Source organism: Salvelinus alpinus, chromosome 6 (genome assembly GCF_045679555.1).
Source record: "Salvelinus alpinus chromosome 6, SLU_Salpinus.1, whole genome shotgun sequence".
Classification (NCBI taxonomy): domain Eukaryota; kingdom Metazoa; phylum Chordata; class Actinopteri; order Salmoniformes; family Salmonidae; genus Salvelinus; species Salvelinus alpinus.
In genome coordinates, this window is record NC_092091.1 from 71361424 (window position 1) to 71380463 (window position 19040).

At 44.4% G+C, this 19040-nt stretch overlaps 1 protein-coding gene across 2 annotated transcripts in view; it reads right to left on the reverse strand.

Annotated features, from left to right (window-relative positions):
• mxd4 (MAX dimerization protein 4) overlaps nt 1–17416 on the reverse strand; it is a 44015-nt gene extending 26599 nt beyond the window's left edge. Inside the window, exons 1-3 of one of the 2 annotated variants that reach the window (XM_071407758.1) lie at nt 17111–17404; nt 16356–16455; nt 10948–10977 (exon numbers count right to left, since the gene is read on the reverse strand). In XM_071407758.1, coding sequence (XP_071263859.1) covers nt 10948–10977; nt 16356–16455; nt 17111–17174 — 194 coding nt within the window. In that variant the 5' untranslated portion in view covers nt 17175–17404. Of the gene's footprint in view, nt 1–10947; nt 10978–16355; nt 16456–17110 lie in introns of both variants that reach the window. The other variant, XM_071407759.1, reaches the window with a different exon arrangement.
• Nucleotides 17417–19040: the final 1624 nt, after the last annotated feature.

Below are 19040 nucleotides of genomic sequence, written 5' to 3' on the forward strand. Positions count from 1 at the left end.
GTCTCTTCTCTCTCTAGCTGTAGGTAGCCATCCACTTACCCAAACCAAAACAACTCCAGTCTCTTCTCTCTCTAGCTGTAGCTAGCCATCCACTTTCCCAAACCAAAATAACTCCAGTCTCTTCTCTCTCTAGCTGTAGCTGGCCATCCACTTTCCCAAACCAAAACAACTCCAGTCTCTTCTCTCTCTAGCTGTAGCTGGCCATCCACTTTCCCAAACCAAAACAACTCCAGTCTCTTCTCTCTCTAGCTGTACCTAGCCATCCACTTTCCCAAACCAAAACAACTCCAGTCTCTTCTCTCTCTAGCTGTAGCTGGCCATCCACTTTCCCAAACCAAAACAACTCCAGTCTCTTCTCTCTCTAGCTGTAGCTGGCCATCCACTTTCCCAAACCAAAACAACTCCAGTCTCTTCTCTCTCTAGCTGTAGCTAGCCATCCACTTTCCCAAACCAAAACAACTCCAGTCTCTTCTCTCTCTAGCTGTAGCTAGCCATCCACTTTCCCAAACCAAAACAACTCCAGTCTCTTCTCTCTCTAGCTGTAGCTGGCCATCCACTTTCCCAAACCAAAACAACTCCAGTCTCTTCTCTCTCTAGCTGTAGCTGGCCATCCACTTTCCCAAACCAAAACAACTCCAGTCTCTTCTCTCTCTAGCTGTAGCTAGCCATCCACTTTCCCAAACCAAAACAACTCCAGTCTCTTCTCTCTCTAGCTGTAGCTGGCCATCCACATTCCCAAACCAAAACAACTCCAGTCTCTTCTCTCTCTAGCTGTAGCTGGCCATCCACTTTCCCAAACCAAAACAACTCCAGTCTCTTCTCTCTCTAGCTGTAGCTGGCCATCCACATTCCCAAACCAAAACAACTCCAGTCTCTTCTCTCTCTAGCTGTAGCTAGCCATCCACTTTCCCAAACCAAAACAACTCCAGTCTCTTCTCTCTCTAGCTGTAGCTGGCCATCCACTTTCCCAAACCAAAACAACTCCAGTCTCTTCTCTCTCTAGCTGTAGCTGGCCATCCACATTCCCAAACCAAAACAACTCCAGTCTCTTCTCTCTCTAGCTGTAGCTGGCCATCCACTTTCCCAAACCAAAACAACTCCAGTCTTACATGAAGTGGTGACGTGGCTTTGCTAGCCTGCAGAACATTATCCTAGTACTACTAGGACTATTTCTACTGCCTGCAAGCTGAGTGTGTCACCCTCCTCTTTCCCCCTACCCGCCTCTGTTACACAACTCAACATTCCAGCGTATGTGTGTGTGTGAGTGTGCGTTAGGTGCAGAGCTGACCTAATTTTCAATCTACTCTACTCTGCTGTGCTCGACACACCAGCCAAGTCCTCCAGTAGCAGTCAGGGGGCCTTTCCACCCTAACCTCCAGCGTCCTCCAGTAGAAGTCAGGGGGCCCTCCCACCCTAACCTCCCACCCTAACCTCCAGCGTCCTCCAGTAGAAGTCAGGGGGCCCTCCCATCCTAACCTCCAGCGTCCTCCAGTAGAAGTCAGGGGGCCCTCCCACCCTAACCTCCCACCCTAACCTCCCACCCTAACCTCCAGCGTCCTCCAGTAGAAGTCAGGGGGCCCTCCCACCCTAACCTCCAGCGTCCTCCAGTAGAAGTCAGGGGGCCCTCCCACCCTACCCTCCAGCGCCACAGAGGAACCCCCACAGCCCCCCATCCCCTCCACAACACAAACAACACCCGTGACTGCCTGACTTTCTAGGAATTGCAGAGTCAAGTCGACCCAGCCTCCCTCGCTTTCTGTTCCTTACTTGTTTTCCTTGTGCTTCTGTACTCAGGGGCGCAGCTTCGGTTTAAGAAGTGGGGGGACATAACTTTTTTTGAAATCTAGTCGGATAAACACTCCAAACAGCCTACCCGACTGCTCGGAGGCGTCCACATGGTCCTAAAGCACACCGTTGCCTCGTTTCGTATCACATTCCAATGATAAAACCAGGGGGGGAAACAAAAATGCAATTTCAAAATGTTGAGTGAAAGTTGCGCCCCTGGCTGTCCTGTCGTATTTCACAAAGAACAGCCTTTCTAGAAACAACATGCTATTCTTCTTCTTCTTCTCTCTCTCTCTCTCTCTCTCTCTCTCTCTCTCTCTCTCTCTCTCTCTCTCTCTCTCTCTCTCTCTCTCTCTCTCTCTCTCTCTCTCTCTCTCTCTCTCTCTCTCTCTCTCTCTCTCTCTCTCTCTCTCTCTCTCTCTCTCTCTCTCTCTCTCTCTCTCTCTCTCTCTCTCTCTCTCTCTCTCTCTCTCTCTCTCTCTCTCTCCATCCATCTCACGGCCACACCATCCATCTCACGGCCACACAGCTCCATAGTCCACTTCCAGGCACAGTGTGATTTCATGACTTATTTAAATCTCTTTTTTTACGAGGTGCGGCATCAGCTACTTTGCGTCAGTTGAAAATGATTTAGTGACAGAAGGAACTGTACCCGGACCGACAGGCCTGGAGACTTCAACACCTGAGATGGAGGTGGGACGACCTTCTCATTGAGATGTGGGTATAGGAGGGGTATACCTAAATACGTATGAAGTGTGCATAACATAGACTACGTGAGCATACACACATACTGTGAGACGGACACACACCACACATGGACATGAGCAAACACACACTGAAGCAGACATGTACCACATACACAACAAGCATGCTGACACACCCGGACATGGACACACATGTGAACACACACATGTACAGTATTGTATTGTATTGTATTGTGTTGTAATGTGTTGTATTCTATTGTATTGACTTGTATTGTATTGTATTGACTTGTATTGTATTGTAATGTATTGAATTGTATTGTAATGTATTGTATTGAATTGTATTGTAATGTATTGTATTGAATTGTACTGTATTGTAGATGATTGAAGGTGTCCAGCTTACTGGCATGCATGTGAACCTACCTTCACACCTACTGTACATTTACATGCACACCTACGATTAAGTCAACGCACACACATGCACGTGCGCGCACGTGCGCACACGCACACACACACGCACACACACACATTATGACAGTACAGTCCAGTAGACTGGGTGACTGACACGTGGCGTCTTCCGCCCCCATTATCCCCAATGAGTCACTGATCACTATTTAATTATGTGGAATGTTACAGAGTGACTTGGCAGCACGGCGGGACCAAGGTTAGGTCAGAACCATAAAGGTCACATGTCCTCAACACAGAACATGTCCTATCTACCTACTCAGGATTAATAAGTTATGAGAGAGAAAGAGAAAGAGAGAAACGGTTGGCAATAACAGAGGCACTGAACACAACAATTACGTCCCGTCATCAATTCAATTCTATGGCCTTAGGTATATGAGTACACGACCTTACAGTATATCATAGTTATAGTTAAAGTTATAGTTTTTATATCAATATCAAATCTTTCTGGGAAACAATTAAGTACCTTACGTAATACATTTCAATTGAAATGGGCAAAATGTGCTTTTTAGCAACAAAAATAATTCTCAAGCAAGAATTTTGCTAGGACTGTCTGGGAATGGACCGAGTGGGGAGGGGGAAACTGACAACGAGCTGTTATTGGTGGAGAGGTTTGCCCATGCAAAACTGATTAGAAAATCCTGTGAAGATTGCATTTTCAACCAGAAACTATCAAGAAATAAAATGTCTTAATACATTTACAGTGATAGTTTCATCAGCTGTTGTACAATATGATATAAAACACCACAGGAAAAATGTTGACTGCACTGGGCCTTTAAAACCTCATTATGTCCAACATCACAGGCCCTACATAGCCTGGGTCTTGTTCATTTGGGCATGCAACGGAAAAGGTTTCCAAAGTTTCTTATTGGACAAGTCCTGGTAGTCCTTCCCTGTTTCAGTATGTTTTTGTCTGTTCGCTGCCTAATGACCACAGCCCTGTTGTCTTTGTATCAGATGACTTCCTCTCACTCAGATGCCAGATCCATTTCAGACAGGGCAAGCCAGCCAGGGACTCTCTCTCATACAGTTTCCTGTCACAAAAGAGTCAGCCCCCCTAACCCAAATAAAAGGTAGGAGGGAAGGAGGGAGGAGAGAGGCATTTTGGCAGAGAGAGAGAGAGTGAGGAGGGTCCACTGTGAGCAGGGGCTCTGTAGGTACCCCTCCTCCCCATCTGCTTTCATCCTCATCTTTTCCTCAGCTTTCTGCTGACTCAGTAAGAGAGAGAGAGAGAGAGAGAGAGAGAGAGAGAGAGAGAGAGAGAGAGAGAGAGAGAGAGAGAGAGAGAGAGAGAGAGAGAGAGAGAGAGAGAGAGAGAGAGAGCACGAGAGAGAGCACGAGAGAGAGCGAGAGCGAGAAACAAAGCAAGAAGAAAAAATGAAAGAAAACAGAAGACACACATGTGGTCTCTTTGGAGAGAGTGAAGGAGAGAGGGGAGCAGAAGAGGTGAAGTAACAGTCCTGGCCCCCCCTCCTCCATCCCCTCCTCCCCTCCCCCTACCATCCAGTCTGACATATCACACACTACAGACTGGTGTTTCTTTCTACTCTGGCTCCAGCCCCAGCCAGGTCTGGCCTCTAGCTACAATGGGAGAACAGGTCCCAGGTCTGTTTGTATAGCCAACACCTATAGTCGTTATCATGCCAAACATATTATATTGCAGGAGTTGACTATACAGCACAAACAGATCTGGGGCCAGGCTATAGAGGGGAAATTCTGAATAAGCCAAATAAGGAGGACACTGTGATGATGAATGGAATCTGAGAGGAGATCAGACAGAGAGTAGTAAGGCCTATCTACGTACACACACACACACACACACACACACACACACACACACACACACACACACACACACACACACACACACACACACACACACACACACACACACACACACACACACACACACACACACACACACACACACACACACACACACACACACGGTACATGGCACCTCCCTGTGATAATGCCTGGTCTATTTATTCCCTCCTGTCAGAACATTACTCAGTATAGTTAGTTGTGGTTTTCCAAAAACCTTGTTCCTGGTGAATTGACCAGCTGAATCACAACACAGCAGGAAACGTGAACTTAACTCAAAAGCAACATTGTTTTTCTCCATCTGAACATTAGCGTCGGCCGTCTGGTGTTTTCCCCCGGCCAACGAGAACACTTGAAAGAGGGCCACAATCAGAATCAGACCACGTGTTATCAATAATAATAATCATCATTCATTTCACTTATCTATTTCTATGGCACTTTTCATTACAATGATACTTTTAAAATGCTTCATCACCAAACCATCAGCCAGATGTTTCTCTGAACTGAGTAACAGCCCAGATTGGTTTGTATTTCACTTCTAACCAATGCCTAGTCATCATTTTCCGTCAATGACTCACTTTACGTGAAACAGATAAATGAAACTGAGAGGGAGGGACACAAAACAAAAGCTGCCTGGCACCGGTAGGTTGACTGTCTCTGTCTACATACTCTAGGAGCAGAAATAGACCTGATGATCCTTTCTCAGTTGAGGAAGGGCAAACATACCACAGGACTCCTCCCAACGTGACGGGATATGAACGTCTGATCACGAGCAGAGAGCAGCAATGTCAGATGGGCTTTTCCAGTCAGCAGGTGTGTGTGTGTGTGTGTGTGTGTGTGTGTGTGTGCGTGCGTGCGTGCGTGCGTGTGTAAGCCTATGATGTGGAGATGAAGGAAAAACTGGTTTCCTGGGCCTTGCCTAGAAAAGGAAACTACTGGTAGTCAGTCTGAACAGGGCAAAGAGAGAGAGAAAGAGAGAGAGGGGTGGTAAAGGGACAGAGAGAAAGAGAGAGAGAGAGAGAGAGAGAGAGAGAGAGAGAGAGAGAGAGAGAGAGAGAGAGAGAGAGAGAGAGAGAGAGAGAGAGAGAGAGAGAGAGAGAGAGAGAGAGAGAGAGAGAGAGAGAGAACGTCGCCAGGGAGCGATGTCAGAAATGGGAAGGAAGCTGATGGCAACAGAGGCCGACCGAGCAACCAACCACACGGCAGCTCTGCGGTTAGCAGAGTAGCATACTAGTGTCATGCTGGTTACCAGCAGAGCAGTGGCCTGTGAGAAGATTACAGAAACAGCAGTGTCACGCTGGAGGCTTCTACCTACCTACACATCCCCTCATATCAATCAATCTATCTATCTATCTATCTATCTATCTATCTATCTATCTATCTATCTATCTATCTATCTATCTATCGATCTATCTATCGTCACAGATAGATAGTGTCTGAAATGGCACATTATCCCCTATATAGTGTACTTGTTTTGACCAGAGCCCTATATGGCAGGTTGTTTCAGGGCAGGGATGTGTTGTTGTGTGTCTGAGTGAGACTGTTCTGCCAACAGCCAACAGTGTCCTGGTAACAGCACAGACTGCATGGGCCTCCCTGTCACAGAGCCAGGGTACACACACGCACGCACGTACGCACGCACGCAAACACACACACACACACACACACACACACACACACACACACACACACACACACACACACACACACACACACACACACACACACACACACACACACACACACACACACACACACACACACACACACACACACACACACACACACACACACACAGAAGGAGTAGGGCAATGAAGAACAGCCTGTACCAGCTAGGAGCACAGGACAGACCAAAACATCAAATCATGCCTAAGGCTCTGTCCAAAATGGTAACTTATTCCCTTTATCATAGTGCACTACTTTTGGCCACACCCGAGACTCCCTATTCCCTATATAGTGCATTAATTTTGTCCCATAGGGAATAGGGTGCCATTACAGCCTCGCCCTAAGGGCGTGAGGGAGTGTGCACTGAGCTATGTGGATACTGATACAGGGATTGTCTCAGATGAAGTCCCAGTCATACTGTCATTAAACGGGTTGGACCAGGATGACAGCTGAGAGGCTGAGTACTATAGGGTTCCTTCCATCGTGGGTCGACAGGGATCAGCCTCCCAGAGAGATCCACCAACACAGAGAATAATTGAAAAGGTTCAGGATTAATCAAACATTCGCTAAATTCCTTTGGCTACGGCCCGGAATGAAAAAGAATTGTATTGTAGTTTTTTGCAAAACCCTCAGATAGGGTATCACCGTAACATCAACAAAGATACAGGAAATAGAGACACGACAATGCCTTGAGCCAACCGGCCCACAGTTTCACTACAATAATGGGCTATTGCAGCAGGGAGTAGGAAACTGAACCACCTCCACATTTTAACACCTATGTGTTCCCATAATGTAATTTGAGGACACAAGTCTGGACAGGGTTTGGGGATCCACGGTGCATTATGTTCTCGACGCATCGCAAACCCTCACACACACACAACATCTCCCCTCTCCCTGAAAGCCTGTCATTACAGACACATACAGGCCTCTTTTCTCCCTGACATGGGAACAGGAAAACAAGGGAATTAAAAATGGAGGGGAAAAAAGGAGATTGTTTTTGAAAGGAAATGAGGTTGAGTGAGCCAGAGTTGAGGCTTTGGGACCGCGACAGACGACATTTCCACGTTGTCTCGACGCTGTCCCCAAAGTCTTCCCCCTGTGGGACGCGGTGCCACAGCGCTGCCATAGCGTTGCAGGACGGTAGCTAGTCAACAGCGGTCAGCGGCGCCCCTTTATGACCCCGAGTTCACTTCTTCTTCTCTACGGCAACTGTCTCGTTGTGACCAGAGAGGTCGAAAGGCACGGCAACTGTCTCGTTGTGACAAGAGAGGTCGAAAGGCACGGCAACTTTTAGTTGGCATTTTAATTATATGAAGAGTTCCTCAGTTCTCCTTTTTGTTTTTAAGCCCAATTAACCCTTTCACCAAAGAGGACCTTCTATCTCCAGAGACCTGTCATTGTTTGCCCTAGCACTGCTTCCCTTCCTTATTGTTTCTACAACTAAACCATGTTTGCAGTCTGCTATGTAAGGTTTTAAAAACCCTCACTTAAAGAAAAGACACCTGCAGTGGGCATTTCAAGTGGAAGTACCTAAATGAACATTCTTTAACCACTTATCCTCCGGTTCTAATCTATTGCATCAGTGACATTGAAGGTTGCATTCATAAACCTGGAAGTTGGTCACTTCAACAAAACAAAAAAGACTACTTTTCAGAAACTCGTGGCCACATTTGATTGTAAGGGAAATGAGTACAGTGATTATGGAAGAGCTTACCAGCACTCACACATTTCAGCATGTTAAACTGACTGCAACTATCATTTCAGCATGTGAAACTGACTGCAACTATAATTTCAGCATGTGAAACTGACTGCAACTATTTTAGTAACCCAACCCCACTGGATACAACCATGCAGTAATATCTCAACAACAAGAGACCTATACTCAGATTTAGCTCCCTCTTTTTCTACAGTAATATCTCAACAACAAGAGACCTATACTCAGATTCAGCTCCCTCTTTTTCTACAGTAATATCTCAACAACAAGAGACCTATACTCAGGTTCAGCTCCCTCTTTTTCTCCAGTAATATCTCAACAACAAGAGACCTATACTCAGATTCAGCTCCCTCTTTTTCTACAGTAATATCTCAACAACAAGAGACCTATACTCAGATTCAGCTCCCTCTTTTTCTACAGTAATATCTCAACAACAAGAGACCTATACTCAGGTTCAGCTCCCTCTTTTTCTCCAGTAATATCTCAACAACAAGAGACCTATACTCAGATTCAGCTCCCTCTTTTTCTACAGTAATATCTCAACAACAAGAGACCTATACTCAGATTCAGCTCTCTCTCTCTCTCTCTCTCTCTCTCTCTCTCTCTCTCTCTCTCTCTCTCTCTCTCTCTCTCTCTCTCTCTCTCTCTCTCTCTCTCTCTCTCTCTCTCTCTCTCTCTCTCTCTCTCTCTCTCTCTCTCTCTCTCTCTCTCTCTCTCTCTCTCTCTCCTTCTCTGTCTCTCTCTCTCTCTCTCTCTCTCTCTCTCTCTCTCTCTCTCTCTCTCTCTCTCTCTCTCTCTGTCTCTCTCTCTCTCTCTCTCTCTCTCTGTCAGAGAGAGGAATATGTCTATACATGTTTTTCACTGAGCTGTCGGCAGAGGTCAATTATTACTCGCTCACATTAGTCATGTGACCGGCAAACCCCGAGCTGGCTCTCAGCAGTCAGCACGAGTGACAGCTCTCACTCACTCACACACACACACACACACACACACACACACACACACACACACACACACACACACACACACACACACACACACACACACACACACACACACACACACACACACACACACACACACACACACTCCACCTCTCGCACGCACACTCTAACAGCAGTCAGTCAGTCTGTTTTCTATTGGTCCTATCCTAAGCCCAGGCAGCAGTCAGTCAGTCAGTTTTCTATTGGTCCTATCCTAAGCCCAGGCAGCAGTCAGTCAGTCAGTTTTCTATTGGTCCTATCCTAAGCCCAGGCAGCAGTCAGTCAGTCAGTTTTCTATTGGTCCTATCCTAAGCCCAGGCAGCAGTCAGTCTGTTTTCTATATAGAACAGAAGAAACACCACACTACTAAATCAGCTGGGTCGGAGAAGAAAAAAAACTAAACACAGAGGTCCAAAAACACACTATACTTTTTTCTTTCATCTACTCTCCTCTAACATCCCTCTATATCCCTCACTTTGCAATATGACACTTTGTTGTTCCATGCAGGCTCCAGTGTGTGTGTGTGTGTGCGTGTGTGTGTGTGTGTGTGTGTGTGTGTGTGTGTGTGTGTGTGTGTGTGTGTGTGCGTGCGTGCGTGCGTGCGTGCGTGTGTGCGTGCGTGCGTGCGTGCGTGCGTGTGTGTGTGTGTGTGTGAGTGTGAGAGAAAGAGAGAGAGAGAGAGAGTCAGAGAACCATAGGGAATGGGGGACGAGATAAGTATTAGACAGAGAGAGAGAGAGAGAGAGATAGAAAGGTGCGATGCATTCTGGGACGTGAGTGGGCGACTCAACAGGCCTAGCTGAGAGACATGACAGGCGAGGCCTCCTTCCCCTCCTTTCACCACCCACCACTGGATTATCACATTAATGGCAGGATTCCCCTGCCATACATGGTAACAAGTTTCTCCCTATGAACAGACACGGAGGGACAGACAAATCTAACACAAAGTCTAGGTTGAGGTTGCCTTGGAAATCCGATTATTATCCGTCTGCCCAAGGCACATGGAGGAGGGTGGCTCCTCATCTTTAATGCGCTTTTATCTTTTATCCGAGGTGGTGGAGCGAGAGAGGTGAAGGGAGGGGACTGCACGAACAAGTGGCCGGACATTTTGATATTTTCAGTCTACTCTGTGCTTTTTAAACTTCAGCTCCACAAGAATACATCTGACATTTACCAACAGTCCTCACCCCATCACCTCTTGTTTATTAGGGAACAGGGAGTCCTTCCAAGCAAACCATGGGACTGTCTGGGCGAGAGACATACAGTTCATCCAGGAAAATGAACAAGAGAGACAGAGGGGGAGGAAGGAGGGTGGGGAAGGTTGAAGCCTGCTCTCAGATCTGTTTGTGTTGTATAGCAGAGTCTAATTGACCTATAGGAATTGGATATAAACTGATCTGGGATAAGGCTAGCTCCAAGTCTAATAGACCTATAGGAATTGGCTATAAACTGATCTGGGATCAGGCTAGCGCCAAGTCTAATAGACCTATAGGAATTGGCTATTAACTGAAGAGGACTGGCCACCCGTCAGAGCCTGGTTCCTCTCTAGGTTTCTTCCTAGGTTCCTTACATTCTAGGGAGTTTTTCCTAGCCACCATGCTTCTACATCTGCATTGCTTGCTGTTTTCAGGTTTTAGGCTGGGTTTCTGTATAAGCACTTTGTGACCTCTGCTGATGTAAAAAGGGCTTTATAAATAAATGTGATTGATTGATCTGGGATCAGGCTAGCACTGAGTCGAATAGACCTATAGGAATTGGCTATGAACTGATCTGGGACCAGGCTATGGCACAGTGTTGTCTGTCATCTTACCTGTGTTTCTCCAGCTCGTTGTGTGACGATCTGAAAGGGCAAATAAACAAAGGCATGGATGAGTGCCTTGGGAACTGATAGTTACACTCTGTAGTTACTCTGTAGTAACACTCTGTAGTAACACTGTAGTAACACTGTAGTAACACTCTGTAGTAACACTCTGTGGTAACACTCTGTAGTAACACTCTGTAGTTACACTCTGTAGTTACACTCTGTAGTAACACTGTAGTAACACTGTAGTAACACTGTAGTAACACTCTGTAGTAACACTCTGTAGTTACACTCTGTAGTAACACTCTGTAGTAACACTCTGTAGTAACACTCTGTAGTAACACTCTGTAGTTACACTCTGTAGTTACACTCTGTAGTAACACTGTAGTAACACTCTGTAGTTAGACTCTGTAGTAACACTCTGTAGTAACACTCTGTAGTAACACTGTAGTAACACTCTGTAGTAACACTCTGTAGTAACACTCTGTAGTAACACTCTGTAGTAACACTCTGTAGTAACACTCTGTAGTTACACTCTGTAGTAACACTCTGTAGTAACACTCTGTAGTAACACTGTAGTAACACTCTGTAGTAACACTCTGTAGTAACACTCTGTAGTAACACTCTGTAGTTACACTCTGTAGTTACACTCTGTAGTAACACTCTGTAGTAACACTGTAGTAACACTCTGTAGTAACACTCTGTAGTTACACTCTGTAGTTACACTCTGTAGTAACACTCTGGACACTGTCATTAATACACACCGTCTCATGACCAGGGTGCAGGATGGGAATGCGCACTTGGGTTGTGTTCATTTGGGAAAACGCTTGAAAACACTTTTCAATGGGATATGAAGACGAGCGTTTCTGAGGGACAGTTCTCCAGTTTCAGTATGTTTTCTTCCGTTTTGGTACATAATGAACATGACCCATGGTGAAGGTCAGGAGACAGACAGAGAGAGAACGTCTTGATATTAGTAAACGGTTTGGTAAGCGGATGGACAGATGAAATGGAGACGTAAAGGGTAGAAGAAGTGTGTGACCTACATAACATGCGTTAAAAAGAGGATGTTGGTCGGCCAAAGTGTGAAAGCCCCAAGCCCTTTCCCAGTTGTCCTTCCTTTGCTGTTATATGGGTGGCTCTGCAGCTTCGAACACGTAGGATACGTTCCAATGTTACTAACATACTGTACTTAAATTGCAGGCCACATGCATTGCTTCATTCTAAGTAGCATGCTAGTGTGGATATCGTAACAGGGCCATAGAGTCCTTGATTGTGTCGAGGTCTTATAAGCGAACCTAGCTACAGACCCGGGGGAATGTCGTGTTTATTTCTGCATGTTCATCTAGTATTTGTTGGAAATAACACACAGCGTCTCTGCAGGCCTAATCAGGCTTGGAGAGATTCAAGAGGCTGATGCTTGGAAAATGTGAGAGAGAGAGAGAGAGAGAGAGAGAGAGAGAGAGAGAGAGAGAGAGAGAGAGAGAGAGAGAGAGAGAGAGAGAGAGAGAGAGAGAGAGAGAGAGAGAGAGAGAGAGAGAGAGAGAGAGAGAGAGAGAGAGAGAGAGAGAGAGAGAGAGAGAGAGAGAGAGAGATTCCCTCTTTGTGGTCTGACTGCAACTCAGCTCGTCAAAGTGCTCTTGGACTGCAGAGCCAGGAGAGCCAGTCAGGTAAAAACAGCCGCTCAAACAAACACTGCAAGGATGCAAAAATAGAGGGGAGAGCTGTAGCACTCTTGTGTAACAAATGGTGAAACAAATTTCCCGGTATTAGATAAGGCATACAGCCATGCATTTATTTTACATAAGCTGGAAGGTTAACAACCTCTTGTCGCAGTGCATTCTGGGACAATGCAATGGAAATTCAGAAAAAAGGCTAAATACTAAGAAGAAGAAGGCCTTCGCTCGCTCCCCTTTCCCCCACACCTCCATTTCTGTTTATCGGATAGATATTTTTTTATTTTTTTGTACAAAGCTCTGCATTCGTCATCGTGTGGAAAACTAAATCCTCTTCCCTCGATGTGTGTGTGTATCAAATCTGTCAGAGCTCTCAACGGAGGACAAAAATGGTCCATGGTGAGAGGGAGAAACACACACACACACACGCACACGCACACGCACACACACACGCACACACACACACACACACACACACACACACACACACACACACACACACACACACACACACACACACACTAGACTGGACAGCAGTATGTGTATGTCAACAGTCCTACACTGTAAAGGGGTTACTGTAAATTTGACAGTATCTTACGGGCAGCTCGGTGGCAACTTAAGTCAAATTCTGTCTTTCATATTACAGTGCACCTACAGTAATTTAAATATGGTATCAAAGCAAGTACTGTGTAATGACACACAGTACAATACCAGCAAATTGACTTTATTATACTGTAAAAAAGTCAATGCTACCGTAATCGGATTGAATGAATGAGTGAACAAGGTACGCCTAAAAATATGTTAATGAGCCAAAAACAACAACATTATACCATATATTTTTGGGCAGATGCACCGGATAGTTGCAGTGAAATATGTTGTTTTACAGAGTCAGCCATAGTAGTACGGTGCACGTGGAGCAAATGAGGGTTAAGTGCCTTACTCAAGGGCACATCGGCATATTTTCCCCCGTTTCAGCTCGGATATTAAAACTAGCGACCTTTCTGTCACTGGCCCAATGCTCAAACCACTAGGCTACCTGCCACCCACTAGTGGTCAAAAGGTTTTACAATACCATTTCAAATACAGCAATTACTTCCCCGCCCACAATATTTTCCCACAATGCACCATAATGTACAGTATGCTGCAGTAAAATGTTTAAAAGTATTTTCCTGTTGATGATACCCCAAATTACCGTATAATTTACAGTTTTCCTTTTCCATTACAGTAGTGTAGACACTGCAGCATACTATTTCAGGCCAGGGAGCTTGGAAGGTTATTAGGACGATCCGCCAATGGAAATGAGTGAGAGCACTGAAGTTCATCTTTATAAACAAACCCCTTGGTTCTTGTCCCAATAATACCCTGAAACTACCATCTAGGATGCCAAGGAAATAACAAGCCAAGACACTAACACAAAGACCCCTGCCGTCGAGTACACCACTCTTTTCAGCCAATCCCTCTTAAGTGCCCTTGTACTGTCGACTTCAGCCGTGGTTCCCACAGATGTGGAGGGATGGGAACGGGAGGATGACCTGAATCTGCGTAGGCCCCACTGGCCCACAGCTCACTGCATGAGACGCTTGAGCTGATGCTAGCCTATCCTGTGTGCGCCGTCATAGTATCCAGGGTGGTGTTCACTAGGACACACAACCGAAAACGTTTGAAAAACATTTTGCAATGAACAACTTGCCTTTTTGACTGGACAAGTCCAGGTAGTCTCTCCTGGTTTGAGTCAGTTTTCTTCCGTTTGGTGCCTAATGATGATACCCATCTGCACATAACACTGTGTTGTGTGTGCTGCCCCTAGGCCTCTCACTGGCCATGCTCAGTGGAAGGGGGAGGGGCTCGGCCTACAGACGCTGCTGACAAGCCCTTTCACCATCCGACGCCACGGGAGAGGAAATGCTTTATCTCCTGTATAAGGAAGTAGTCCTATTCAAATTTGAAACATGTGCAAATTGGGGACAGGCAAAGCACGAGGCGACACTCCATGGTTTCCTTAAGCGAGGCACGGGTGAAAGAGGCCCGACAGGGAGGCACAGTCCGAGACCAGACTTGCCTCACACAGCAACAACAGACACATGACTTTGAATGTCATATAAACTCTCAGTATAAGATTGAAAAATCATCACTAGAGTCGGGACAGGACTGGGTGTGTAAATAAGGCCTACATCAGCCGCCATTTTGGGGATGGATGAAAACAGTTGCTTGGTTATAAATGCATATTATATGAAGGCCTGGGATGTCCTCGTTTGGTAGCAATGCAGTGAAACCAAAATGAGGAGCTCTATGCATCCGTTTGTTGTTTTGAGGACGCACATGTTCAAGGATGTAATGTTATAATTGTGTGCATGTACGCCCGTGTACTGCTGAACATGGGTCACAACACAGTGGCCGTTGCATTTATTGTTTGTGTCCCGATTTAACCTCGGTCTTCAAAGTAAACAGGGAAACTCCCCCGAAGGTTCTCCTTTTCTATGATACCGATTTGCCTCTGTCCCGTGTCGTGTAAAAGGCATAACATTGCACTACAATATTAATACATGCAATCTAAAAATGTATGGAGGGCTACTAAATAAAATGATCCAAAACCATGTTTCCATGTGTCAACTAACTTCCACTGATTTGAATGCAGAAATTGGGTTTCACTGACGACTTGCTGTAGTCTGCAGAGCAATGAACTGGTACCAGAAAGAATAGCTGTAGTGTGCAGAGCAATGAACTGGTACCAGAAAAGGGAGAGAAAGTCAGGCTGCAGCCAGACCAGCTGTAAACTGAGCCCTCCGCCCAGGCAGGGTCCGCTAAGGCTGTGTCTGTGGGGCACTGTGTTATGTGGACATCTGTGTGAGCTAAGTTGAGTTGGCCACCACACCCACCTGAGTGTGCCACATCCCCACTGTTTAGCTCCAAGAAAACACACTGTGACTGCACCACAAGCCTTGAAAATATAAGCCACTGACAGATCCTATATATCTCCCACAACATATGCTTTATAAAATGAGCCTCTTTGGTGAGGGGGTGTCATATGACGCCTCATATGTTGATGTTATTCCTACAAATTTGAAGTAGCTGCTATCCTGCATTTTTTTTTCATACAAGGAAATTAAAATAATTTGCTGAATTTACGAAGAAAACATTTATTATCAAAGCGTGAGACTGCGTCTAAAAAAGTTTTGAGGGCACTGCGCAGGACCTATCGTATGATATGCCAACCAACCAATAACAAACTAGAACGGCCGGTAAATTTAGCGCAGTAACAACAACACACATTTCTTAAAAGTGGTGTAATCTTTTGCTCAATTGCAAAAATGTTAAATGTTCCTGAAGCACAGCCGTACAAAGCAGCCTCAGCACGACAGGAGAATCGATACATTTAACATTATATTTCTGTAATCTATGTCAGAACGCCGTGTACTGTAGCCTACCGAGATGACGACGCGCGCTCGGTGTCATATGGGTCATGGGAGGGAGTGACATAACAAGTTCCAAAACGTTGCAAATGCAGCAGAAGTGTGCATGTTCAAATCAATGCGTGACTGCATTGGAGAAAACGGGGTTCATGTCAGAATGAAGCATGGGTGTTGAAAAAGAAAGTGAGCACCAAAGTGATGCTGTACGCGTGGCAGTGTTTATACGACATCTAAACAGTGAAAAGAAAAATGGCGTTTGTATGAATGACGAATAAACACAAACAGATCGATTGAACTATTGACATATCGATAGAAAAATGTGTATATTTACCTATTGTTCTGAGTTTTTCTTGAAATTGGCGAAGCTTTCGTTTTCTTTCGGGAAAAGTCGCTATTGTACGGTAAAACAGACGCGTAACCATGTTCTGCTTCTATTGACAAAGTAAACAAAAACAACAGGGTTAATTTCTACACATGTAGGCTAATAAATTAAACGTAACAAGGGATATAAACTGACAATCACATAATAGAACTGTCAGTGCCATATATGACGTAGCCTAAGCAAAACATGTTATTTGATAAAAGTGGTTATGGTTACGTAGATAAAGTCGTTGACACTGCTGGAGCGAAGCACAATATTCAGGACAATCTAATATTGACTTTATCTACGTAACCATTTATAATAAACATCATATACATCATGTATTCTGCTAAGAAACTGTATCTTGGAACTTGTCCCAAACCAATTTTAAACAAGGCTATAGCCATCAGATAAAACAGGTTATAAGCATTGACTGATCATACTAATGCAAAACTACAAATGCAAATAAGTTATATCTAAAGACTTTTCTTAATGTGTTGACTAGTTTGTTTATATGCAAGTTATATCTAGGTCGGTCGGTCTGCAATAACATCACCGCACCAGCACAGTGTGTTCATTGCTCATAAAGTGACATCATAGCTGCTCTATGGCAGTGCACGTCCACAACTTCACATAAGATAGAATAGAAACAGTTTTCATTTTCCTAACGTTAAATACGGTCATTAACCCAGTCAAAGCCACTTGACATTCTGGCATCGAAATACCTCTGTCTCTTCTTTCCAAGTATTCTGCAGCCTCCAGGAGAATTAAAAGAGAATTAAGTTCCATCTTGTTGACTTGTATAAAAATATAAAATAAAATCTATATACACAAATGTACAGCTAATGTAAAAAAAAATAATATGAGACAAAACTAAAATAAAAACTAAAACTGTGTTAGGTCGATACGAACGTCTATGTTCAGTTCTGAGTCTTTGGGACTCCCAGCCAGATTCACATCAACTGCACCTAACTAAAAACCTACGAAGTAAAGGACGGCTGTTCTGGCCAATTAGAAAATAATAACGTCCACATATACGGTCCCTGAATACGTGCCTTGGCCAATAGGGAAGCTCAGTTACGGGTTTACCAGGAGCATGTTGATACATTGCGAATTGCCTTGTGATTGGCTTGACAGTGATAGTAACAAGGTAGAAGCTATACCCTAGCAACAACGCGTGTGACCCAGCCCCGTAATCGTTCATTGGTCGGATATCTAGATAACTGGCTGTTGATTGGCAGAGGGGTACTTTTGGGCGTGTCTTTTTCCTTCCTCTTGAACATTGAACTTGGCTGTTGTCTGGGTTGCCAGTGTGGCTTGCTCTTCGTCAAAAAGTCTATCTTGAATCGTGTAGGAAGTCACGTTGGTGTTTGTTGAGCCAACTGCTTCAATTAGACAACTTATTTCTGAAAAGTTTCAGCTCTGGTGTGCTTTAGAATAGAGGAAAACTGCTATTATGTTGTCATGACATTGTCAAAAAAAAATATGATACTTTCACTTTAATAAAATATGATACTTTCACTTTTAAAATGGTATACTTACACTTTAAAGTTTATTATCATGCTAAATTTCCAGCAGTTACACATGATTCAAGTAAAAGCAAACATCTTTTTTTTACATTTTTTTATAATAGCATTTGGCAACCACAGGATGCTGTTAGAGAGAGAGAGGAGGGGACTAAGGGGCAGGATTATTATGAAATGCAAAGACTTGTGCATGTCATTATCTTTTTGAAAGATACATGTTTATAAAAATTAACCATTTTAGAATGAGATAGATGACCATTATTAAGAACAATGTATTGCAAAGCCTTCTTCAGGAGAGAGCCTGCATGCCACAGTGCTGGGGGTATTTACCAAGCTGTCTGCACATTTCCATGGCTAATTTCCCAGTATTCCCTCAACTGCAACATTTTATGGAAATAGCCCTCAATGTCAGTCAGTGAGTGTCAAAATGACTCTCCAGGTGACATTTCTCAGTATTTGCCTTTAAGTGTCATGAAGGGTAGATCAACAGAAAATGTATGTTGGTGGTGGTTGTGTGGATATTGTAGAAGAAAGATATTGAACAAGAATTTGGGTAAATATAAATTGGCTAAATGTCATTATATAATTCTGTTGTGGACACACAATATTAAATATTTTTTAATGGTAGTGTGCATTTTGCTCCAAAATGGTGCAAAGCAAGACGATAAAATTAAAAATGTAAAATACACACAACAAGCCCATAGCTTCCTCTCCACATTGCCGTAGTCTGTTATGGTGATGAGGTCACACTCTCAGCAGGGTCACAGGGTGTGGGCCTAGCTGTGCTGCTGTCCCTCAAGGCAACAACACACTGCTATGCTGTAACCATCATAGAACCAGGCCATACTGTTAAACAAAACTTACCTCACTGTTACTATAAACCTTTTACAGTAATTGGTTATAAAGTGATATTTATGATTATTACCATGCTATATCACATACCAATCTAGTGATGGCAGTAAAACGTTGCCCTGTGTGTCCTAATAGTAATATTGTAAACTTTTATTATGTTTAATTGTAATTGGACTTAATTATTTTTCAGCTCACTAGCCTTATGATAGGCAATATGTCAGTCTGTCTTCAGATGACTGTAAAACATGGCCCAGTTGGCTTAGCCTGGTTAGACCAG